The following is a 25346-nucleotide window of genomic DNA, read 5'->3' as shown; positions in this document are numbered from 1 at the left end:
AAGTGCCCAATCTTCATGATTTTTCACATATTCCTTCCCAGCTAATATGGGTCTCTCACAATGCAAGTTTAGATGTTCACACACACACACTAATGTGGGAACTATTCACACAGGTGGTACAAAGATGAAATAGACGGGAATCTGGCGGTGGATTATCCTTTACTGCATCTTTAAAGTGTAGGGCCTCACGCCTCAACTCTACGGACGATGCGTCAAATCAGCCGGTGTCACTGGGCCACCTGCACCTACGTCAAGCGACCTTAAATACACAAGGATAGGTCTGCCTCTGTTTTGTAAGAACCCATATGAGAACCGCATTCTGTCGGATCAGCGAAGAGTCTGGAACGCCGCAGTGGCTCTTCTGACGCAATTTCCTGGGTGTGGCTAGCCGCGTTCCTCCGGAGTTTTTCGGAGTGTAGAGACTGAGAGGTCGCTTCCCGCACTGAGACGGGAAAGAAATGTATCAGCCATGTGTGGCTGAAAGAAGACAGCGTCAAAGTAACAAACCTGGTGAGTAGGCTACGACTTTGGTCTGTCTCCCGTGTGTGTGTGTGTGTGTGTGTGTGTGTGTGTAAAGTGTCGCTTTGTCGGCCTGAAGCGGTTTCAAAAATCGGGGTGGTGCTGGTGTCCAACAAAAGAGAATACCATCGGCAATGGGGCAGCGACCGAATTAACGCTTACGGGAGATTCATTCGTTGTCACCGAACTCTTGGGTGTCCGCTTCAGCCAAGTAGGTTCCGTTGCGACCGATGTTATCAGCTCTCCTTGACGATAAGTAAGCTTCTTCAGGTAGCTCATGGCAGCTGAGGCAGTAGCCTAGTCTATGGTGGCAGCTGCGCGTTCCATGTCGCAGGCTAGAAGTTGTTGTTGAGGAGGCTGTGAAGGGATTCGACTGAATGAATTGAAACTTCATGTACAGGTGATGAGCGTATCTCCTTGGCTGCAAGGCAGAGGGGGGCTTTTCACAGATCTGGGTAGACTACAGCCCAATCTAAACATCCTGTTCACCCACTCCCTTCGCCTACATGGGTTGTCTCTCTTTAACCAACAGAAAGAACCACTGTTTCATATTTGAGTAGCCTACAGGGAATTATGGGTGGAATTTGCACGAGTTAGGAGGGAGAGAGACGGAAGGTAAAGGATTTTTATGGTCTATTGCAGGGCTCTTCAATTAGCGGCCCGCAGGGCATTTGTACTGGCCCTTTAAAAAAAAAAGAATCTCTTGCATCTCTCGCTCGCCGCCGGGTGAATTTTCTCTTACTGCTTTCACACCTTTAACGACACCGGCAAGAAAAAAACCTCACGTGTACACACAGAGGTGTAACCGGCTAAATGTGCTAGAGCAGGGGTGGGCAAACTTTTTGGCTCAAGGGCTACATTGGGTTTTGAAAATTGGCCGGCGGGCCGCACAACAACCCCCCCCCCCCACACACGACACACGCATAAAAAAATACATTTTTTATAGCCTATAATTTAGTATGAAAAGTATTTGCTTTAAAATATGAATTGCTTAAAAATACTGCAATACTGCTAATTTTATGCTGTTTAACAAATGTATAAATTGTGCACTGTTGCTTTAAGACAGTCGCTTTAATTCACGTTTATTTCTCAATTATATTCTGCCTGCTCCGCTATGGCTAGTGCTGTACCTACGGCTGGGCCCTCTCACAGTTTTTAAATGGTCAGTAGTGGGAGCTACTGTTGCCTTCATGATTTCCTTTTAAAACTTTCTTATAAGAAGGAGATATAAATTATCAACAATCACAAGCCAGCTGGAACCTGCGGCTCTCTCTCCCTCTCGTGAGTGCAGACGCGTTCCCAATTAAATGGATTGTATAATGTTCACGTTAGATCTGCTGCAAAGGAGATAACTAAGAGTTAACTTAGTTTAACATGATGTTATCTCTATTTAACATGATGTTTTGACATTGACATTGTAAACGTTATCTAAGGAGAGTGAAAAGCAGTTTGCAGTAAAGCTAACCAACGTCGTCTCTATCGCAGGAAAAAAATAGCGAGCAGCCTGATAACTAAATGAAATGCTCGGCGGGCCGGATGAAAGTGCTTGGCGGGCCGGATCCGGCCCGCGGGCCGCAGTTTGCCCACCCCTGTGCTAGAGTGTATATGCCAGACCAGTCGATGACGCCGCTGTGCAGAAGCTTCACGATAATTTCGCGTGAATCGCGTAGAAGAAAACATTTTTGAAACAGTTTGTTAAAGGTGCCATGTGTAATGTCTGCCAAAAAATCAATTCATACTCCACATTCCATAAAAGATGGGGCACTATAGGCCTACCTCCAGAAAGTGAGTTTGTCTACCCTAGAGTAACAACCGAGACACGTGTATTGCAGTTTGGCTGGCGGTTATGTTACCCGCATACTGCCTCCCATGGCCGAAACTGGTATTATGACACTTGTCGGGCTGTGGCTAGTAATTTAGCATGCTAATTCAGGTTGATATCTCTGCAGCACTATACCTTGTCATTTTTTTAATGACATCATCGCCCTTATTTCCTCTCATTCTTTTGATGCGTGTAGCTCATTTTTTGGATATTTTTACCTCAATTCTTACACATGGCACCTTTAAGCCAGAGAATGTCAGGGCTCTGGTTAATCAGTCGCATGAAATAAGGAGACTACAGACAATTCGGTTTTCAATTAAACTGTTAAACTAATAAAGTTCATTTTCAAGGTATGTGACTGCTATGTGAAATTGCAAATGCTTAGCCTACGCATTGCATTAGGTCTGAGCACCACTGGAGAAAACACTAACATGCTGTAAGCTAATGTTTACCTAAGTTAAGCTAACGTGTGCTTCTAACTTAGCCACTAAAGGCTGATAGGCTTGTGCACATAAATCATGACAGGGGAAAGAAAAACATTTTAATAAATGGTTTGGTTTGTTTTGACAAGCAGCATGTCAGGTCGAGTGCCTTGGCTGAGTTGAGAGGTGGGGCTATGTCGTCATAAAGTTAGCCGGCGGTTTCAAACGTTATCGGTTTCAGTCTTCTAAACTGCCGGCGTCGTGTGCACGCAAGGCGTAACCGTTAACAAAACCTCACCGGTTTCACAAAAACCAGCGTCGTGTAAATGGCACCTCATCAGTCCTGCAGCCACTGCACCTCAGCCCATTGAACAAGTTAGGCTACATTACAATTCATTACATTTGTACATAAGCTGAACGTAAGTGCCATAGTTTCAACCTAAATTGGCACTGTTGGAGTTTATGAACTAGGCCTACTAATATTTAACAGGTATTTTTTACAGTCTATGGTTGCACCACACAAATAGTTTCTGTCAACAATATCGCAAAAAACAAAACAAAAAAACACAGGCACAATCTCTGCAAAACTTGGTGGAAAGGAGGAGCAGATCCGACTCAAAGGGAATTTCAAAGTATTTCTAGCCTATATAGTAGCATATTGCATGCTGATGTCCTTCATTTCTTCACGTCTTACAACATAAACAAATGCAAGTGAAGTCAGAAATGAGCCTGTCTAAAGGCCTCTTGGAAATCATGTGGCACGTTACATTAAATGCGCACTCAATTGCGATTCGAAGCAAAAAGTATCACTGATCGCCTAACGAAGGTAAATTGCATATTTGTAAATGTGGCGACGGCAAAACGTTAAAGTGAATCGTAGACTATAATAACCAAAGAAAGTAAAGGAGATGATTTGCACCTCCGTTCGCCAAATAAAGGCCATGTTTGTGTTTCTACAATATGTTGGCACAGAACGTAATTTCTGTCAGAAACCAAGTAGGCTAAACGTTTTCATTGTCATCGTGAACTATGACGATGCCCATGTTCAGTAGGCTATGTTTTTCATTTATTCAAGCAGTGACATTTGGTTTAATGCATGGGGTAACGTGAGGTGCGTCAGAAAAAAGATGGGCCTGTCCCTCTCAAAACATTAAAATAGTGTGATTAGCAACCAGAAAAGAAAAAAAATCCCGGGGGAGACACCCCCGGACTCCCGTGTTATTATTATTATTATTATTATTATTATTATTATTATTAGGCTACTGGCCTGCCCCCACTGCTAAAAAAAAATCTAGAGGTCACGGTCATCTCATTTAAATGGTGGGAACGTCAAATGTAACATAGGCCTATACTGTAAGTCAGAAGAGCTACATATGCGACTGATTAAACATTTAATTCACCTGAACAGTGTCTGAATCCTGTTTGTACTCACTGGAAATCTTGGACCTAGCAGTTCATGTGCAAAGCACAGATTCCATTTGTTTTATCTGTTATCACAGATTTCATTCCATATTAGCCACCAACAACCGGCTAATGATGTTGTTATGCATGTACAAAATACAACATTTGAACAGTTGTAATGCTTTTCATGAACTGGCCCCCATTACAAACTAATTGAATAACCCTGGTCTATTGTCTGCAGGTGTTATCGCTGTATTGATACTGCTTGGCATGGTTATACTGTTGAGAATTAGTGTAGCTTTTTTTTTAAATGAGTTCAGATTGTTACACCAGAATAACAGTAGGTGAGCTCTGACACAATTTTCTCCCATATGGGTTTATGTCCCCTCACACTTCAGGTTGTCATGCTGTCATTATTGAGTTTCAGGTATGAAAGGAGAGCTGATGTTGTTGAGTTTGCAGAAACCCGATGTGCCCCATTGTGCCCTTCTGGCATCATCACCCCCTGAGCGACAGAACAGCAGCAGAGCTCCCAGCTGCCAGGCAAAAAGCTCGCTGAGTAGGCTAGGGCAGAATCATAATTAATGTGACTCGAAAAAGGGCACAGAGATGAGTCAAGGAGGGATGTGGGAGAGAGAGGGGGGGGGGGACAGAGACTGAGGGAGGTGGAATTATAGGGGAGCGAACGAGAGAGTGGATGTGGAGAAAATAGATGGAGGGAAAAAGAGAGGAGAGGCGAAATTAGACGCGGGGTGTTGGTTTAGACAGGCGAGAGAGAAAGAGAAACTGGTGAGTCAGGAAGGCCACCAGGGAGCCCCAGCACGACCAAGAGGACAGAATGATTCATCTGAGGTGGCAATGCAGTGGTAGGGGGTCAACCTGTTAACCAGGAAATGGTGAGTGAATGAATGAGTGAGCGAGTGAGTGGGATTTTTCACTGGACAATTTCACATGAGAAATGGTTTCGCTATACAATAGGCATTGTTTTTGTTTTTGTGCATGTGAGGGAGAAGTAGGCTATGGTGAAGGTGCCCATGGCTGTGTGTGTGTACAGAGCGTGTCTCTGTGAGGGCTTTAAGGAGTGCCCACTGGCATCGGCCATGTTATTCAGGACTCTGCCTGGACAAAGAACTGACCAACAATGGTCTCTTTGTGTGTATTTGAGAGAGCTGGAGGGATTGAGGAGAGAGACAGAGAGAGAAAGAAGGGAGGTTGAGAGAGAAATACCTGGACACGAAAGATGAGATGAATGAGAGGATAGAGACTAGGGGGGAATAAGGGGAAATATGAAGGATAGAGAGAGAAAGTGTGTGTTTGTGTGTGTGTTTGCACTGTTTTAATGGACACTACAAGGTCTTGTTTCATACTGTTCAGAGCATTAAAAGACAATTTAGGAGCAGATAAATGATTATTAGAACAGAGTTGGAACAGATTTTTGCAGCGCTGCTGTTGCACATGTCCCCTTCTCCAATCTGAGCTAACAGGCATAATCAGAGCCACCTGGCTGTACTGCTGTCATGACTCTTGAATGGTCTGATGACCACAAGTAGAGAAAGAGAGAGAGAGAGAGGGAACAAATATCTGAGTAAAAAGATATTGAGTGCCCCCTGTCTCTCTCTCTCTTTCCCTCTCTCTCTCTTTCTCTCTCAACAGGTGCAGATAATTCTTGCTTTCTAGCTTTCTATGTTTTGCCACATCCAGAGAACATTAAATCCCAGAAATCTAACCACAAAGTGATTTGACCAAATGCTATAAATGTCCTTTAGTGCAGAAGCCCTGATGTGCACAGAGCTGAGAGACCATTCCCTGCATTTTAGTAATGATTACCCCCCAGTCAGGCCACCACAGACCAAACCACACACTTTGCTTTGTGTGCAATTGCTGGGAAAGGAAGGGCAGGGTAGGGCAGATGCACCCACACACACACACACACACACACACACACACACACACACACACACACACACACACACACACACACACACACACACACACACACACACACACAGAGTTACTGACACAAGCTGAAATCTTTGAAGGGCTGCAAAAATAAAAACTATCCGCAATCTTTCTCAGAAGTAGTGAGTACTATGAACTAAAAATAATTAATTAAACTCCCCCAATGAGTGACTACATATAGACCCAGATGCGCAACTCCTCTGCTAGATAATTACTCCACTGCCTAACCGGTTTTCCACCACAAGTGAAGCAGTGCCCAACTACACACAGCATTCTCCAGCTGCCCACTGAAGCACTGCTCATACTGCTAAACTGTCTTGTTAAACAGAGTTCCCAATGATGCCGTTCTGCTGCCAAAGTGGTGATCCACTGCAGCAATCCCATAATTGCTGTCACATAGTCAAAATGTGTTAGTATATCATTCAAGTGCCTAATGTCCAAGCTACGTTTTCACAGAGCTTTGTCCCACCTGGCTAAACAGTGTGTCCCCTAGGCATTCTCGATAGGTAGGTACTTTATTGTCCCTGGTAGTCTGCTGGTAGGCAGGCCGAGGCCAGGCTAAGTTCTCACTCACTGGTGTGACAGTACAAGGTGTTCTCTGAGGTTGTCTTCACTTGGTTTGCTTTTGGATTAAGGGCTGCTGAGGGTTGACCAGACCAGACTGGTTCCGAGAAGCTGGCCTACATGCAGTATCAGTTTTCCTTCTCCTTCTCACTGGCTTTCACTCCTGTCCACTTCCAGTGACTTATCCTCCCCCTCAGTCTTTTTATTCCCTCTTTCTGTAATTAATCTCTTTCTTTAGTCCTCCCTCGCTCCTGACATTTCCTGACTTCTTTTTCTCATCACCACTTATTTTTCTCTCCATCTTTTCCCCCCTGTTCTTATACTGTCGACAGTCACGTTTCTAATCTTTTACCCAGAAAATTAAGGCTTTCTGTTCCCCTTTTGGACCTCTCACACACACACACACACACACACACACACACACACACACACACACACACACACACACACACACACACACACACACACACACACACACACACACTTTTGTTTGCCTATACACATTTAGCTGCTTTAAGACAGAACAGCTACTGACAGGGTGAGGGACAACAACTTTGTGTGTGTGTGTGTGTGTGTGTGTGTGTGAGGGAATGTCAGCGCTTGGGTGCTGGTTGCTTAGGGTTACTTGCAGAGGAGGTGAAATGTCTGCCCTGTCCCTCAAAAGACAAAACCAGAGGGAGAGAGCGAGGGGGAGAAAGATGGAGATGACACACACAAAAAAGTGTGTGTGTGCATGTTTATGGACCCTGTCTCCTGACCACTCCCTGATATAAAGAGGAAATGTCGCACACGAGTGAGCTGATCAGAGCACACACACACACACATAAACTCACACACAAAAACTTACACACACCACACACTCTCATCCTCCTGTTTATTCTGCGGTCTTGGAAAGGAAACCGCGCTGGTTTGGATACAGATTCTGCTTTAGAAGGTGTGCGTGTGTGTGTGTGGGGGGGGGGGGGGGATCCTGCAGTATGTGTGTGTACGTGTGTGTGGATGTGAAATGGTACAGATGGAATGAGAATAGTAAGATAAGAACCAAAGTAAACTAACATTCTCTCTCTCCCTCTCTCTCTCTCTCACACACACACTCTCTCTCACACACACCATACACACACAGCTGCTCCTAAGCCCAAACTCCTGACTGTTTAAATGACAAATCATTGACTAAATGGTTATTAAGGATAATTCTCTGAGGAATGCTTCGTCTCTCTGGCTCTTCACCCTCTCTGTCCCTTGCTATTGCCACCATGTACTGAGAACATAAGTTACTGAATAACATACACACACACACACGAAGACACACACACTTTAATACAGAACTATTTGGAATTTGGGACGAGTGTGTGTGTTAGGTGTGTCTGTGTGTTTGCAGTTTCCCTGCACAGTAAAGCAGTCCTTAGGTCAGGGACACAAAGTTACTATAGCTGAAGAATCACTCTGGGATTCAACTCTGTGGCGTCGTCACCCTGTCTGACTCAGTCTTTCCTGTCTTGTCTGACCCACACACACACACATGCACACACAGTCGCACACACAAAAACGTCCATGACCTGTTATGTAATGGACCTCCACAGCTACAGAGGAACAATAGGAGACTGGGAGATGCCTTTTTCCGAAGTCGCTTTCTCGCACCCTTCCTACCTCCCTCTGTCAAGTTGTCTCTGTCCATCCCTGCTCTCCCCTCCTTTCTCTCTGTATTTCTCTATCGCTGTTTTTTTATTGGATTAATTCACCTAATTAATTCATATTGTGTGCTATTTCCTCTCTCCTACTGGCCTGGGAAAATCTATATTTAGTCATATTGATCCATCAGGGAGGTGACTGTATGTGTGTGTGTGTGTGTTTGTATGCGTGTGTTCTCCACATGCAGTGTCAGAACTTTTGTTCTGCTATATTGACAATCTTTATTTAGCTTCTGATGTCTCAGCACAGAATTAACTCACACACACACACTTAGATACTTGGTGTGGTGCTAGGCTTACAGCTGTAACAGAAGAGATCAAGAACAGATGGGAGACATAATGGCTCCGCCATGTGCCAATCTGGCAATGAAGAGAGATGGCGCTGCCAACCAGGATGGAGCGAGCCGTGTTAAATAAGACTTTATGAAGTTCAGCTGAGGCACAGCCATCTCCCACCACACACACTCATACACATGCACACACACACACATATACTCACTCACACACACATATACCCACTCACACAAACACACACAGAAACAAAGTTACAAATGCAGACAAAGGGTTTTTACATAAACCACACGCACATGTGCGTAGACTCAACCACAGTGAAGTAGCCCTTTGTCTGCGGTTTTCAATCTGTCCATATGGCCACAGAAATCCTTCTGTCTAGCATTTTATCAGTGCGTCTCTGTGGTGGTGGGGAATGAGTGTGTGAGTGCACGTGTGCTTACATGCATCAGTGAGTGTCCGAGAATTTATGCTCGCAAACTAACCCCTTCCATGTTTCTCTTCTTCATCTTGTGTCTTACTTTCTTTGCCTCCATCATACTGTCAACCTCTCTTCACCTCTTTCTATCTATCCTCTCTATCTCTTCATCATTTGTCTTTCTTTCTCTTACACCATTCCCTCCTCTCTCCTTCTCTTCAGGTAAGCCATCATGATCCCCATCACCGAGCTGCGGTACTTTGCCGACACGCAGCCGGCGTACCGCATCCTGAAGCCGTGGTGGGACGTCTTCACGGACTACATCTCCATCGTCATGCTGATGATCGCCGTCTTTGGCGGCACGCTCCAGGTCACGCAGGACAAGATGATCTGCCTGCCCTGCAAGTGGGTGGTCAACCTGACCTGCGGTCACCAGAACGTCAGCGCCGACCCGAGCATGGTGGGCCCACCGGAGCCCAAGGGGATCCAGTATGACCTGGACCGGCACCAGTATAACTATGTGGACGCTGTGTGTTACGAGAACAAGCTGCACTGGTTTGCTAAGTACTTCCCTTATCTGGTGCTGCTTCACACACTCATCTTCTTGGCCTGCAGCAACTTCTGGTTCAAGTTCCCGCGCACCAGCTCCAAGCTGGAGCACTTTGTGTCCATCCTGCTCAAGTGCTTCGACTCGCCATGGACTACGCGCGCGCTGTCCGAGACGGTGGTGGAGGAGAGCGACCCCAAGCCGCCGCCCTCGCAGCAGTCGATGAAGGCCAACGGTGCGCGCGGCGACCACAAGCGGATGTCCAACGTGTCCGAGGACGTGGAGGCCAGCGTGCCGATGCTGCAGCGCACCAAGTCGCGACTGGAGCAAGGGATCGTGGACCGCTCCGAGACGGGTGTCCTGGACAAGAAAGAGGGCGAGCAGGCCAAGGCGCTCTTCGAGAAGGTGAAGAAGTTCCGCGTGCACGTGGAGGAGGGCGACATCGTCTACCGCCTCTACATTCGCCAGACGCTCATCAAGGTGGTCAAGTTCGCACTCATCATCTGCTACACGGCGTACTACGTGCGGCACATCGAGTTCAGCGTATGGTGCTCGGTGGACCTGGAGCGCTTGACTGGCTACCGGCTCTACCTGTGCGCCCACCCACTGGCCACTCTCTTCAAGATCCTGGCCTGCTTCTACATCAGCCTGGTGATGGTCTACGGCCTCATCTGCGTCTACACGCTGTGCTGGATGCTCCGTCGCTCGCTCAAGCGTTACTCTTTCGAGTCCATCCGCGAGGAGAGCAGCTACTCGGACATCCCCGATGTCAAGAACGACTTTGCCTTCATGCTGCACATGATCGACCAGTACGACCCGCTCTACTCGAAGCGTTTCGCCGTCTTTCTGTCGGAGGTGAGCGAGAACAAGCTGCGGCAGCTCAACCTCAACCTGGAGTGGACGCCCGAGAAGCTGCGCCAACGCGCCACCAAGAACGTCCAGGAGAAGCTGGAGCTGCACCTCTTCATGCTCAGCGGCATCCCCGACACCGTGTTCGACCTCCTCGAGCTGGAAGTGCTCAAGCTGGAGCTGATCCCGGACATCACCATCCCGCCGACAATCGCGCAGCTGGCCAACCTGCGTGAGCTCTGGCTCTACCACACGCCGGCTAAGATCGAGGCGCCAGCTCTGGCCTTCATGCGCGAGAGCCTCAAGTCGCTCCACATCAAGTTCACCGACATCAAGGAGATCCCGCTGTGGATCTACAGCCTGAAGAACCTGAGTGAGCTGCACTTGACGGGCAACCTGAGCGCCGACAACAACCGCTACATCGTCATCGACGGCCTACGGGAGCTCAAGAGGCTCAAGGTGCTGCGGCTCAAGAGCAACCTGACCAAGCTGCCCCAGGTGGTGACCGAGGTGGGCCAGCACCTGCAGAAGCTCTCCATCAACAACGAGGGCACCAAGCTGATGGTGCTCAACAGCCTGAAGAAGATGGTCAACCTGATGGAGCTGGAGCTGGTGCGCTGTGACCTGGAGCGGATCCCGCACTCCATCTTCAGGTGAGTCCAGCTCCGGGTCAGTACCTCGGCAATCGGTGCGCTTTTACCTGGTCTCCAAGTCATCCTTTCCCTCTCCCTCCTGTTTCAATTAAGCGCTGCAAGGACTGTAAATAGGATCCAGTTGGACAAACGATAAGAAATATGACTGTAGAAATAGAAAATATAAAAAATTAAAATGAGGGAGAGCCAATCACCTTTAAAGTCCTGAGACAAATGTGGCATAATAGATTGCCAGGTTATGTAAGACCTCAGTAAAACTGTTGCATGAAATGTTGGCACAGACAGAAGTTAGATAAAGACGCATAGCCAAAATCTTTTCCTGTACTTCCCCTTTATAACTCTATTGCTTTTGTCTGCACAGGGCAATCTGTCTTTTTTGACACGGCTAGAGGTCAGGAAATTGTACTAGCCACAATGTTTCCACACACAGACACACTCATGGTCTCACGCATGCTCAAATCATTACTGCAGTGTTAATGCAGTCTCATTGCCAAATGGGTGACTATTGATTGATTGTTTTTTTTTTTTGGCTCTTCTCCTGTCAGTCCACATACTGATCCAAGCAGTGTTCAAGTGACACACACATAGACAGGTCATCTGCCAGAAAAATTAGGCATATTTTCCTGCCAAAGTTTTCTCTTTGGATTTCTTGTCAGAACCCCAATTAGAACAGATTAAAACATGGGGCCTCTTGAAGTTTGTCCAAAAATGTAATATGGTGGCCTTAGTCCATAATGGCAGATATTTACACAGGTTTGGTTATGCTATAGGGACATTATCATGAAAAACAGAGGTTAACCGATTATTTTAAAACCCTAAATATTTTTATTTACAATTTTAAATCAGTAAGAAATATCAGAAATCATCAACCTCTTACAGGTTAAATACAGTTTAAAACAAATTGGGCACCTTAACTGAAACAGATTATAACTTTTGGCATTTAGAAATTTTTCCAAAAATTCAATATAAATAGGTCTGGAAAACCAGCCTGAACTTTTTCCACAAATTTTGAGGTCGGGAAGTTCGGTCTGGACTTATTTCGGTAAGAAGCAACTACCGGTATGCCCGAACCCGAGCTGTTCAGACCAATGAAATTGTCTGGATGGTTTTTTTTTATGATGATTGACAATATGAGCAACAGTCTATCACCAGACCCGCCTGCAGAGTACTACAGAGTATTTCCAAGAGGACACAAGTGGGGAGGGGGTCATTGGTAGCGCAAACTTTTCATGTCACTGTTCATGAATTGGTAATGTTAACCGCTGACCGAAAAACAATGATGACCAAAAAACAAGAAGTTACGCAAAATGACAGCACACCCCTCTAAACTCGTCTGAGGATAAACAATCTCGTACAAATCAAAGGACCCCCAGTTCACGGCGAGTCAGCATGTACAAACAGAATGCACGATAACTTTAAAAACGACCAGAAAACAATGTTAAGGCATCTGTTGATATGAAGGATGGTTCGGGTGTTCTTCCTACAGGATTATATTTCACGGTAAACTGTTTCGTTGCTCTGATTGGTTAGGTCTATCCAATTGAGTGCTGAGGCATTTCCACCCCTGTGTTGGTTGACGCCCCATAATCACGCCCCAATGGAGCACTAGAAATAGTATCTGACTTTCTAGAGTATGATGACGTCAGTCTATAGAAATTCAATAATATTCCAAAAATGGTGGATTTTTGGGCCTACACTTTCGGGTAATTAATTCCCGCCCCCCCGCCCCCCCCATTAAAATATGTAATTGTTTTTAGTAACAGTCTCATTATTCAATATATCTAGCTGAGTGGTAAAATTGTATTTTTTTTAAATTCCATCACCAATATACAACTAGTCTGTTTCTTATCAGTTAACCTTTGTCAAAATGTGTTTAAATAGGAAAGATATTTCTGTAGCTTAGTTGAAAGTGTAGGCCCAAAAATGCACTATTTTGGGTAGGGCCGGTTCTAGCCTACTACATTTGGGTGGGCTGATTGACATTTTTGGTGGGCAACATTAGCCTGGCGAGCCAGACCCACATTAAAATGTAGGGTCTGGGCACTCACCGTTCGCAGTGCTCAGTCCGAGGGGCGGGATAATCAGTTGTCTTTCAAATTCCCTCTGCACGCAATAGGACGCAATAGGATATTTGTTTTCAAGTAGCAGGGAATTCAAGCCAAACCGTTGCAACTCTGCCATCAATCATTATGTTAAGCCCACCAAACGACTCTATACACGATTTCAATGGCCTGATTAAGTTTCGATTTCTGGAGCTCACAAGCCAACGGAGAGTTGCTAGACTAGCCCTGGCAGCAAATGTAATTTGCTGCCGCTAGGGGCACGTCTAGATTTCTAGGCTAGGGCAACATGGCAAAAAGGTCAAATTGGATCAAAATTGACATAAACAAATTACCTAGCTTTACCTTGCTGCAGCCAACAGCCAGGGATGGGCAGTGTAGTATTTTATTTTGTTGAAAAAAATGGCTTCATTTTGATACCGCTTTTTTTAACTGATTGCACAAACACACAGACTCCCATTTTGTCTGGCCAGAGAAATATTGGCCTTAGCTTTCTTTTTTACACACACCTACACATGCATAACCTTAGCATAACCTTCAAAGTGTGCTTGACTACAGTGCCATTTGTTTTTCATTAGTGGGTTTTTGCTGTGCTAGGGTGTGGTCAACCAATAATTGCAGTTATGTCCCATTTGTTTCCCTCCATTTACAAGAATACCCACATGTAGGCCTACATCTGAATGATTCTTGTTATGTCTTGATTCTGGAGTCATCTGACTCTCTTCTCCATATGTGATCCCTCTCCCTTTTCCTCCCCTTTAGTCTCCACAACTTGCAGGAGATCGACCTGAAGGACAACAACCTGAAGACCATCGAGGAGATCATCAGCTTCCAGCACTTGCACCGGCTCACCTGCCTTAAGTTGTGGTACAACCAAATCGCTTACATCCCCATCCAGATCGGCACGCTCACCAGCCTGGAGCGCCTCTACCTGAACCGCAACAAGATCGAGAAGATCCCCAGCCAGCTGTTCTTCTGCCGCAAGCTGCGCTACCTGGACCTCAGCCACAACAACCTGACCAGCATCCACCCGGACATCGGCTTCCTGCAGAACCTGCAGTCACTGGCCGTCACGGCCAACAGGGTGAGTGTGTGTCTGTCTGTCTGTCCGTGTGTGTGCCTGTGTGTGCCTGTGTGCCTGTGTGTGTGTCTGTGTGTCTGTGTGTCTGTGTGTCTGTGTGTGTGTGTGTGTGTGTGTGTGTGTGTGTGTGTGTGTGTTACCGTATTAGCATCTGTGTGTGGGTTTGTGCTTGTTTGTGTGGATGGAAAGTTCAACACTTGAGGCTGCATTTAAAAAAAGATGCTTTGTCATGTGGACTTTCTTCTAAATGGCCTGTGCCTGGGGTTCCATAAAGACACATTAGATCAGATCCAGGAAATTAGATTAGAGTCAAATTGATGAATTGAATATAGTGTGATTGTGTGTGTGTGTGTGTGTGTGTGTGAGAGAGAGTGTGTGTGTGTGAGTGAGTTAGTAATGGAGCACATGTTTTTAATTTGGGTTGTTTTTGTTTTTGCAAGAATGTGTGTTTCTTAGAGAATTTATTAGAGTGCACATGCTTTTGTGTTTATTTGTTTTATTTTAGGGTCTAGTCCAGGTAGGTGGTATGGCCCTAAATATAGCCTCAGTTTATGAGACTTCCCAGCTATGCCTTGTGTGTGTGTGTGTGTGTGTGTGTGTGTGTGTGTGTGTGTGTGTGTGTGTGTGTGTGTGTGTGTGTGTGTGTGTGTGTGTGTGTGTGTGTGTGTGTGTGTGTGTGTGTGTGTGTGTGTGTGTGTGTGTGTGTGTGTGTGTGTGTGTGTGTGTGTGTGTGTGTGCGCGTCTGTGTGCATGTGTCTGTGTGCCGAACACACTTATTGTTGCTCCATTAGCGCGTTAGACCTAAATGAGTTGTGTAATTTGTGTGTGGGGAGTCCAGATGGACATGATCTCAGCAGAAACAACTCTGTTTGTGTGTGTGTGTGTGTATGTGTGTGTGTCTGCGCATGCTTGAGTTAATGTGTACACACAATCATCTGCTTTGAGGAATTACAATGTATGTTTCCCAAGAGAACAATGTGTTCTCCTTTCCTTCCCAAGCACATATAGACATTCACACACATACATATGTGCCCCCACTCACGGACACACACACACACACACACACAGAGGGAGCCTGAAGAAAAGCTGGCATAAGATGATCAGTGTTAATTGGCTTTAGTGTGTTTTACCTATAGAATGTAGTGCAGTCATCCCTAATTCCTTTGCCCCACACACCTTCACAGACTTTACAAGGGGAAAGGGTGTAAACATGTATGGGAGTGTTTGAAGAAGTCAACCTCCCCCTATTACTTCCCCATACTTACACTATAATTTTCACCTCCAATGTCTTCCTTCCATTCTTCCTTACTTCCTTTCTTTATTTCTGTCATTTTTTTTCTTTCTATCTTCCTTTTCTGTTCTCCTTCCTCCCATTCTTTCTTTCTTTCTTTCTTTTTTTGTCCTGGTTACATATTGTCTTTCTTTCCCTCCCTCCCCTCCTCAGATCGAGGTTCTGCCGCCGGAGCTGTTTCAGTGCCGCAAGCTGCGCACGCTCCACCTGGGCAACAACTGCCTGACCACGCTGCCATCGCGCTTCGGCGAGCTCACCAGCCTCACGCTGCTGGAGCTGCGCGGCAACCGGCTGGAGGGCCTGCCCGTCGAGCTGTCCGAGTGCCGCCTGCTCAAGCGCTCGGGCCTGGTCGTGGAGGAGGACCTCTTCAACACGCTGCCGCCCGAGGTCAAGGAACAGCTGTGGCGCGCCGACAAGGAGCAGGCGTGAGGATGGGGTGGGGGATGACCGTGGAAACGAGGACGAGCACATGGAGAGAAAGAGACTCTCAGAGCGATGGGTGGATTTGACCACAGGCCATTTGTCTATTTTAATGTTTTGTTTTGGATCTTTTTGTTTTAAAGATTATTTTGTTTGTTCATTTCTTTGTTTTTAAAGATTTTTTTGTTTTTAATATGAGGTGTGGACTACAAGCTGATGATGGTTAGAAGAAAACAAAAGTGTGGACAGATACAGAGAGATGAGTGAATGTGTGGCTAATCCAGAATGAGACACCTTTTGTATTAGAAATGTAACGTTGGAGCTCTGCAATGTAATGTGTGCAAGGGCACATGCTCAAGTGTGTGTGCGCAATCACGCTTCCGTGCCTCAAGGTGGCAGTGTAGGAAGGCCAGTTGGCAAGACTCTTAAAGACGCTCACACTTACACAACTGTGTGTGTGTGTGTGTGTGTGTGTGTGTGTGTGTGTGTGTGTGTGTGTGTGTGTGTGTGTGTGTGTGTGTGTGTGTGTGTGTGTGTGTGTGTGTGTGTGTGTGTGTGTGTGTGTGTGTGTGTGTGTGTGTGTGTGTGTGTGTGTGTGTGTGTGTGTGTGTGTGTGTTGAGCTTGTGCCTGATAATGGGTTGAGAAAGTTGAGGCGTGGAATGAGAACAAAAACACACTAACGGCTCTACAACAGTATCTCATGACGACACGCATACCCTCTTTCAATCCTCAACACTGTGCAACACATACTCAACACAAACACACACACTAGCGTGCCTGTGTACATGTACTTAATCTGTAAAGTGGAGGGATTACTTCACTTCTGAAAGTCTAGAGAATGGAAGGTCCTTCTACAAAAGGGAATTTGAGACAGGCAGTCACACCGCTCATGACTCCTGTTCTAATGGCCTTAATGTCATATGCTGGAATACTGGCTGCTTTTAGGAAAAAACACAAAAAACTTTCTTTTTAATTTTATATATATGTTTTTCATTCGTTTCAAGATATGCAAATGTATGTTTTAACATTCATGACATAACACTTTTTTTGTATTAGACGTTTATATGGTTTATTATTATATTGTAATTATTTTAATGTTTTAACTAAGAGAATGGTAGGTTGAGTGTACTGACAGGTATGTTGTCATGCCCAGCCACAGAGACTGAATGTCAAACACCCACACACATACTGCTCAGTAAGCCAATGAAACACTCCTTTAATACACTTGGCCTTGGTCTCCGTTTTTTTGCACAGTACTGGTGGAAAGTGTGGGTGTGTGTGGGTAAGTGTGGGTGTGGTGCCCCCAGAGTGAACGTGTGTGCATGCTTTTTTATGTGATTTGTATTTTTTTTCTTTATGTGAAGGAGTTATCCAACCTGAGCAGTTCCTCAGTCAAAGGCTCTCAGTGTTTAATAGCAGCTGCTGCTATATATGTATATGAGCAAGAGTATAGGTGCTGGTTTGTAAGTGGGTCTAAATGAGAGAGAATTTACTGTTATTTATGGTCTACTTGTTCCATACATTTTCTACTATGGTCATTTTAGTCTGGACTCACTATTAGATGTTTGTGTGTTCATGTGCGAACAGATTGCCATGAGTGCCGCTTCAGTTTGCGTGTGTCTTGTGTGTCTGTCTAGTCTAAAGGCAGAATACCAGGCAGCAGTGCTGTCTGTGCACTGTTGCCTGAGTTGATCCCTGCCCTGAGTTAACTATGGGATAGTGGTCCAAAGGGTGCCCTCTGAGTTGCTTTCTGCATCACTGGCTTTAATATGGGCATCAAACTTAGGCATGCTGTGTTTATTTTCCCCATACTTATCAATACCCATGTCCCATGATGATGTTAATTCTTTGGACCTTCAAATCCATTTTGGGATGACGACGTGAGGTGACCGGCCTTGCAATGAAAGAATGAATGTATGGCATTGGTCATTCTGATCTACAATGTACTGTAATAAGGTTACTTTGCCACTAGGCGACGCGTTTCCAGTTATAAACACAAGCAGTATTAAGAGTATTACCTGAAATCCCGTGTCCCTTGTACAAGCTCCAATTTAACTCACCAAATACCTGAACGACAAGATGTTACAGGGGGAAAAGTCACGGTTTCGCATTTGTGTGCAGTGACTAAAGGTGAAAGTACGAAATGTTGCATCAGTAAGGTTACATTTTAATCGAATGTGACGAGTCTTAGATCACGCGCTGCTCTGGATTGGTTCAGTTCGGGAGATACCCGGATTGGGGACGGACGGTGCACTACCGTGAAAGAAGTCGGCATGGATGTTTTGACAGACTCTGACGTGCAAAGGGCAAGTATTTTTACTTAATTTGCAAATTTCAAACAAAACGGTGGTCAATTGGTTGTCGGTAAAGTTTTTGGATTGATGGCAAAGACGCAGTTCGTGTATTTTCGTCACGTCTGGGTTGATCATCACTTCTAACTAATCACACCTAGGCAGTGGTGTCTGGTACCTGGGCTTCATCAGATTGGCTTCCCAACAAATCCACTGACAGCTGTTTCTGGAATATCTCACTATTTCACAAAAATAGGCCAATGCAAATTGGACTGGTTGCACGATCGGTTGCTTTGCTCTGACTTGCTCGCACGAGGGGCGTGAGGGACATTACGTAATAGCCTAAAGAATGGCAAGAAATGACAGTATAGGCTTACATGTAGAACAAATCTTAGACTCACATAGGCCTGCTTAATGTCAGTACCATGAGCATTGTAATAATTGAAGTCATTGCGTTTATTCGCTGAAAGGATTTTCATGCGGAGAAGAGTTGTGTGATATGAAGGAACCTTTCAGTACAATATGCAATAGGCATTCATATTATTTTTTACAAAAGGATGCTATTTCTTATTTTATCACTTTTTAACATGTACATTCATGAGATCACATCAGAGCTAATTTGCCATATGTAGTTTACTGTGTATCTGTGAACATTAAATGTAAACTGATATTATTCTGTTAAGAACCATGAACATAAACATAAAGCCATGTGATGTGAACGTAACAGAACCCCCTCCCTCCTATGTCTCAAAGCTTTTTTATATTGTTCATCAACTTAAACAGCAGTATTTGCTCAGTCAAAGACAAGTGTTTAGGCCCAAAACCATGGGCGGATTATGAACTTTTGGGCCCCTGGGCCCAGATGTATTAAGGGCCCCCCACTTATTGTTGTATATGTGGGAGGGGGGGTTTAAGGGTCCTCCCCCAGAAATGTTTTAATTTGTTTGATGTGATTTCCTGTATTCTGGTGCATTTTGGGGATGGCCAATACTAAATTAAATCAGATCCATAGCCTACATACTGATTTGTTGATATTGAGGCAATGATTCCCTGCAAAGGCTTGGGCTTTTAGGCCCCCTGACCCCTTGGGCCCCTGGGCCTGGGCCCGGTAGGCCCGTGCAGTAATCCATCCCTGCCCAAAACAGTTTTATTCTTTTATTGTTAACATTTTCCACTAAAATGTAACATTTGCCATTCATGATTATGTTCTAAGAGTAGCTCCAAATCAACTGATAGTGATTCTGTGGCATTGGTATGACAGTACCAGGATGATGGCTACCTCGTCCTGGAGGGCTTTCTGACGGAGGCTGAGTGTGACGCTCTGCGGGCACGGATGAAAGATATCGTGGAGCAGATGGACGTTCCACCACACTGCCGTATACAGTTCTCCACCAATCAGGAGGAACAGCTGAAATCCCAGGTATACACTCACATGTACTCATAATTGATAACCTAGCATTTTCGTGTGTGTGATTGTGTGAGTGAGAGAGACAGACAGACAGAGATAATGAGAAAGAGAAAGAATGAGTGTTGGCTGACAGTGGGAGAATTTTCATCATCACTTACAGGAGGATGTTTTTGTTTGTAAACATTATGTTTCATGCTTCTCATATGTTCACACTGTCTTCAGATGCAGGTAAGAATTCGTAGTTAGATCTGTACAACTTATTATCTTTCCCAGTCAGATACCACGCTATTCTTCAGTGCTTTACTTGTGTGGTCCTTGCCCTCTTAGGATACCCGAATATATAGTGTGTCCCTGTAAAGTGGTTTTGTATTGCCTCCAGTAACTGTGACTTCCCTCCTTTTCCTTTATGTACACCACATCTATTTATCCTTATCTATTCCTAGCCTTTCCTTACTCTGCTAGAAATACATCAATAGTCGCTCAGTTATAGACTGGATATGGGGCGAGCGTATGGAGAAAATCAGAGGAGCGTGACTAATCAGTGGAATTGCTCCGTCCATTTGTGGGAAGAATAGGGGTCATACTTTGGGCACTTGAGGTGTAATGATATTGCAGCTGTGAGGTCCTTTGTTGAAATTACCCTGTGTGACCCACACAAAATGTGTGTGTGTGTGTGTGTGTGTGTGTGTGTGTAGGGAAGCGCTGACTATTTCATCACAAGTGGAGATAAAATCCGTTTCTTCTTTGAGAAAGGAGTGTTTGATGACAAAGGTTTGTACACATCAGAATTTCATATTGCATTGCACTTATACGGCACATTGACAGCTATAACAATGTGGATAGATTTTCACCACCTAAAAAGGCAATTTTAAGTATGATGTTCAGGCTTAGGGTTGCTTGACTGTAGGAAATCATAAAGCAGTCATTGGTAAAAACTCTTAAAAAATGAGTCATGCCCTTATACTCTGATGTGAGCTGTATTACTATAATAATTGTCCTTGTGGTATTCAGAGTATGTTTACAGTAGATTAAAACTATCTATTATTATCTATTAAAATCTATTTAATATAAAATAAAATTAAAGGTTGTTTTTGTTGTGATCATAGGTGAATTTATTGTCCCAAAAGAACGTTCCCTGAACAAAGTTGGACATGGTGAGCAAGTATTTAAATCACTTACTCACAATTTTAAAGGAACACGCCACCCAATGTCAGTAGTAATATATGTTCTTACCTTAACTTTCCAGATGTTTCATAGAATTCCGCTTTGCTGCAAACGGCGGAAAACATGGCTGGGATCTACAATTTGGTGTTAATTAATATTACTACGCTAGGTCGAAGTACTCCCAAGTGCTATTGCGCCACACATTGTAGTTCACCTGTTTATTCGCTTGGAAAATCACCACGTTTCATGTTGTGTGACCTTACACATTTTTATCAACTACTCGTGCAACTGTATTTAAGTAGGGAAAACGTGGATGTTTTTGATTACTGCTATCTTCCTCCCTCTATGGCTACGTCTGAGCCCGCTAGCATAGCAACATGCTAACACATTCGCGCCGCGCACCAGAGCGTTTGAGTGCACGTACTGACACGGGAGAGGTATGACTCAACTCGTGAAAGTTAAGGTAAGAACATATATTACTACTGACATTGGGTGCCGTGTTCCTTTAACAAAATAACAAAATCTTTGCAAAATGCAACATATACACTAAACCACTTCCTTTATCATGAAGACACACCAGATATAATGCCCTTCCTTTACACGTCATTCATTCATTCATTCATTCATTCATTGCACAGTTCACATTATTTTGCCTGCATGTGTTTGTGGTTTGTGTTTTTGAGAGTGTTTTGTCTCCTCTAGCCCTGCATGCATATGAACCACTATATAAAAGGATCACCCATTCAGAGAAAGTCAAGGTACCGATGCTTTATGAAACTTTACAGATTTATAACACAGCCACAGAAGAGAAGAACAGAACTGTCTCTTACAACTTTACCGGACACTCAAAGCATCCCCTTGGAATTATAAGGTTGTGAGTTAGTTCTGACATATTGTGCTTCAAAGTTTTAGAATTCCATAGAGTTATAAGTGGAACAAACCTCTTTAGATATAATGTCCAAAAATGAATACAATAACTAGAAACACCTTACCTCACCTTCTTAAGTTGTCCCAGATTACGAATATGTCAATTTCGACAAAAATGTCAGATAGAACCTTATAATTCTAAGGGGACGAAATGGCAAGGTTCAACTTGCACAGATAAGACATTCTTCTCATATCTGCATAAAGGATCTTGTAGACTCTTGAAATGGTGATTAGTTGTTTGTCTTGCAGTGAAAATGGAATGACAAATGTGGTGTCATTTAACTGTCCTTAGAACCTTGACTGATGACTCAGCAATGTGGCATGACTTTTAACTGCACGGTGTCACAGGGTTGCTTAGCGCAGCTCAGTAGCACCTATTGCAATGAAAGCATAACACTATGTATAAAGTGCTGTGGTCCAAGGTTGCCATGAACCACATACCACAGAGAAGTGGCTCTTGTTTGAGCAAGTGAACAAATAACCCAAATAAGTGCAAGATCGATACCAGTAACAATATAGAACATAAACTAAAGAATCATTGATCAATGCATTTTATATGTACAGGCAATGTGAATGCATAGCATGCCATTAATTAGAGATAGCCATGCCCTCTGGAACAGTCAATGTCCTGTAAGTACAATAATTAACACATTTTCATACAGGGTTTGGCAAAGAAGTTAGGACTGCAGAGTCCCGTCATCCTGCAAAGCATGTACATATTCAAGGTAAAGTTGATATGTGGTTTGGTTTGATGTAATGTAATGTACTATGTACCTACACTGCCGTTCAAAAGTTTGAGGTCACTTAGAAATTTCCATTCCACTCCATTATAGACAGAATACAGTTGAGATCAGTTGCATTTTTTTTTTCAGGGCAGCAGTTTTCAGATTACATGTGAATGTGCTTACACACACAATGTTTTCTCAGTTAGCCTTTTAAAATGATATCAGATTAGTAAACAGAATGTGCCTCTGGAACATTGGAATGAATGGTTGCTGGTAATGGACATGTGTATAATATTTATGTAGATATTGCATTAAAGATCAGCCATTTCTGTCTACAACAGTCATTTACAACATTAATGATGAAAACAAAACAAAACACGTGACTCCAAACTTTTAAACGGTAGTGTATACTGTACTACATTTGTTGAACTTCTATCTGTATATATTTCAGCAACCAGGCATTGGAGGAGAGGGTGAGTGAGAGGACTATCTAGCAGACACACAAAGACACACATGCATATAGTGCAAGTTCAGCACCGACAAGAAGACATTTCTTGCTGAAACATGTTCTGTGGGAATACCTGAATTGATATGTTGGGTTTGTGTTGCCATAGTTACACCGCACCAGGACGCCACGTTCCTGTACACTGAGCCGCTGGGTCGGGTCATGGGTCTGTGGATCGCTCTGGAGGACGCTACACTCGAGAACGGCTGCCTGTGGTTTATTCCGGGATCACATTCCAGTAAGCACTATACACAAGCACAAATCTAGAAACCACCTGTTGGGCCTTTCACAAATTGTACAATCACAATATAGTTCTTGGAATCATATAGACATGGTCATCTGGGCAGCCGTGGCCTACTGGTTAGCACTTGTAACCGGAGGGTTGTTGGTTCGAACCTCGACCGGTAGTCCATAGCTGAAGTGCCCTTGAGCAAGGCACCTAACCCCTCACTGCTCCCAGAGCGCCGCTGTTGTTGCAGGCAGCTCACTGCACCGGGATTAGTGTGTGCTTCACCTCACTGTGTGTTCACTGTGTGCTGTCACTAATTCACGGATTGGGATAAATGCAGAGACCAAATTTCCCTCATGGGATCAAAAGAGTATATATACTTATATACTTACTTATCTGGATCATTTTAGGTCATAACTTACATACAGTAAGTACTATATGTTCATATGAATGTATTAAAAAGTCCTATATTATTGAACCCAATACCGTAATTTCCAACTAATAGTCGCGGCTTATACATAGATTTTGCTAAATTTCTTCAGCTATGAGATCAATACACGGGGGCAGTTAATATGGTATTAATATGGTTTTGTTTCTTTTAACTTGCATAAAACACTGTCCTGCGGCTTATACACAATGCGGCTAATACACAGGAAATTACTGTATGTTATGCTGCAGTCCTTTCAGAGAGTCTACACAGAGCTGAATGTGATGTTGGGTTCTTGTGTGTATTAGATGGGATCAGCCGGAGGATGGTGCGGACTCCTAAAGGAACCTTTCCTTTGACGGATTTTGTGGGTTGTGAGCAGGAGTATGATGACAAGCTCTTTGTTCCTACACCCATCAAGAAAGGTTTGAATGTGTGTGTGTGTGTGTGTGTGTGAGAGAGAGAGAGAGAGAGAGTGTGAGTGTTGCTTTGTCATTGTGTCTGGCAGTGCTGCTCTTAACTATCCTGTGTCCAAAAGTGCACATATAGAGTATCATCATAATCTCCTGTGTGTGTGTGTGTGCGCAGGTGGCTTAGTTTTGATACATGGAGAGGTGGTGCACCGCAGTGCTCAGAACAGCTCCTCTGACTCACGTCATGTCTACACTTTCCACATGATGGATTCTCATGAAACTCGCTGGAGCCCTGAGAACTGGTAAGAGCACACAGCATAGCTCTCTAAAGCAGGAAGCCCATGGAAATGGCACACTAGTATCTGATCATCTGTGGAGGTGGGTTGATCTAAAAAAAAGCATTTTTCTTCTTTACTAAAGAAGTTATTTGTTGTGTTCCACTCCTTCTCTTCTCAGGTTACAGCCAACAGAGGAGCTGCCATTCACCCCACTGTACACTTAGTCATTCATACGTCAACTGTTACACCATGCAACCTCAGTACACCCACTAACCTCAGGTGCTACCAGAACCACTAGACAAATAATGCACACAAAAACACATTGCTCACACACATAGTTACAGAGTCATACTCATATTCTCTGTGTAATATGTGAATAAAATATCCTTTTTTGAGAAACGGTGTGTTTGTTTTTCCATGAAACATAAATATTTGTAACATTTAACAAGCTTCAACAGTTTCAGTCACAGCTAGGGCAAGGACATTGGTCTTAACGGATTAGGGACAGACTGAAGATTGTCACCACCTCAACGCTAGCTCAACTCCAGACATACAAATGTCCTGTTTTCAAAGTTGAAAACTGAAAGGAAAAAAAAACTGAATTGAGCTGGAAAGTCCCTCGTCATCATTGGCTAAATATGTGGACTAATCCAAACTCTGGCAAGCACACACTGAGTAAAAGAAGAGTACTGTACGGTGTGTGTGTGTGACCTTGAAAGGAAGAATTCATACAGTCGGTGGCCTTCATGCTTCACTGGATGAAAGCCCAGTTTTGGGTCTTTTAGTCTAATTATGGATTTGAAGTCAGAGAGCATTTTGTTTCCAAATTCACCTGTGATTACAAAGTATAAGGTGTTTTGGAAGGGCAACATGACTACTGTATGTGTGTGTGTGTGTTAAAATCATGAGAACATCATGTGCTGTGCATAAATGTTTGCGTACTGTGTGTACAATAAAGACACGTTGGAAATATTTGTATCCTTTATTCGGCAT

At 44.2% G+C, this 25346-nt stretch overlaps 2 protein-coding genes across 2 annotated transcripts; both read left to right on the top strand.

Annotated features, from left to right (window-relative positions):
- The first annotated feature begins 404 nt into the window (after positions 1 to 404).
- On the top strand, positions 405 to 16293 carry LOC143123424 (volume-regulated anion channel subunit LRRC8A-like). Its single transcript, XM_076284837.1, has 4 exons — positions 405 to 510; positions 9307 to 11133; positions 13956 to 14277; positions 15719 to 16293. Exons 2-4 carry the CDS (start codon positions 9317 to 9319, stop codon positions 15992 to 15994), a joined length of 2415 nt encoding a protein of 804 aa, XP_076140952.1. The 5' UTR covers positions 405 to 510; positions 9307 to 9316; the 3' UTR covers positions 15995 to 16293.
- A 219-nt stretch (positions 16294 to 16512) lies between these two features.
- phyhd1 (phytanoyl-CoA dioxygenase domain containing 1) lies at positions 16513 to 25325 on the top strand. Its single transcript, XM_076284838.1, has 11 exons — positions 16513 to 18292; positions 19539 to 19697; positions 20381 to 20456; positions 20792 to 20839; positions 21552 to 21607; positions 22439 to 22501; positions 22953 to 22974; positions 23116 to 23244; positions 23971 to 24087; positions 24251 to 24377; positions 24532 to 25325. The coding sequence occupies exons 1-11, from the start codon at positions 18260 to 18262 to the stop codon at positions 24575 to 24577; spliced, it is 876 nt and encodes a 291-aa protein (XP_076140953.1). The 5' UTR covers positions 16513 to 18259; the 3' UTR covers positions 24578 to 25325.
- The last annotated feature ends 21 nt before the right edge of the window (positions 25326 to 25346 follow it).

Source organism: Alosa pseudoharengus, unplaced genomic scaffold (assembly GCF_046254945.1).
Source record: "Alosa pseudoharengus isolate Yale_2024_CS ecotype anadromous, Long Island Sound unplaced genomic scaffold, YU_APseudo_1.1 YU_APseudo_1.1_scf_14, whole genome shotgun sequence".
In the NCBI taxonomy this organism is placed as follows: domain Eukaryota; kingdom Metazoa; phylum Chordata; class Actinopteri; order Clupeiformes; family Clupeidae; genus Alosa; species Alosa pseudoharengus.
The sequence above is the reverse complement of the archived record's forward strand: the minus strand, read 5'-3'. Positions and strand labels throughout refer to the sequence as shown.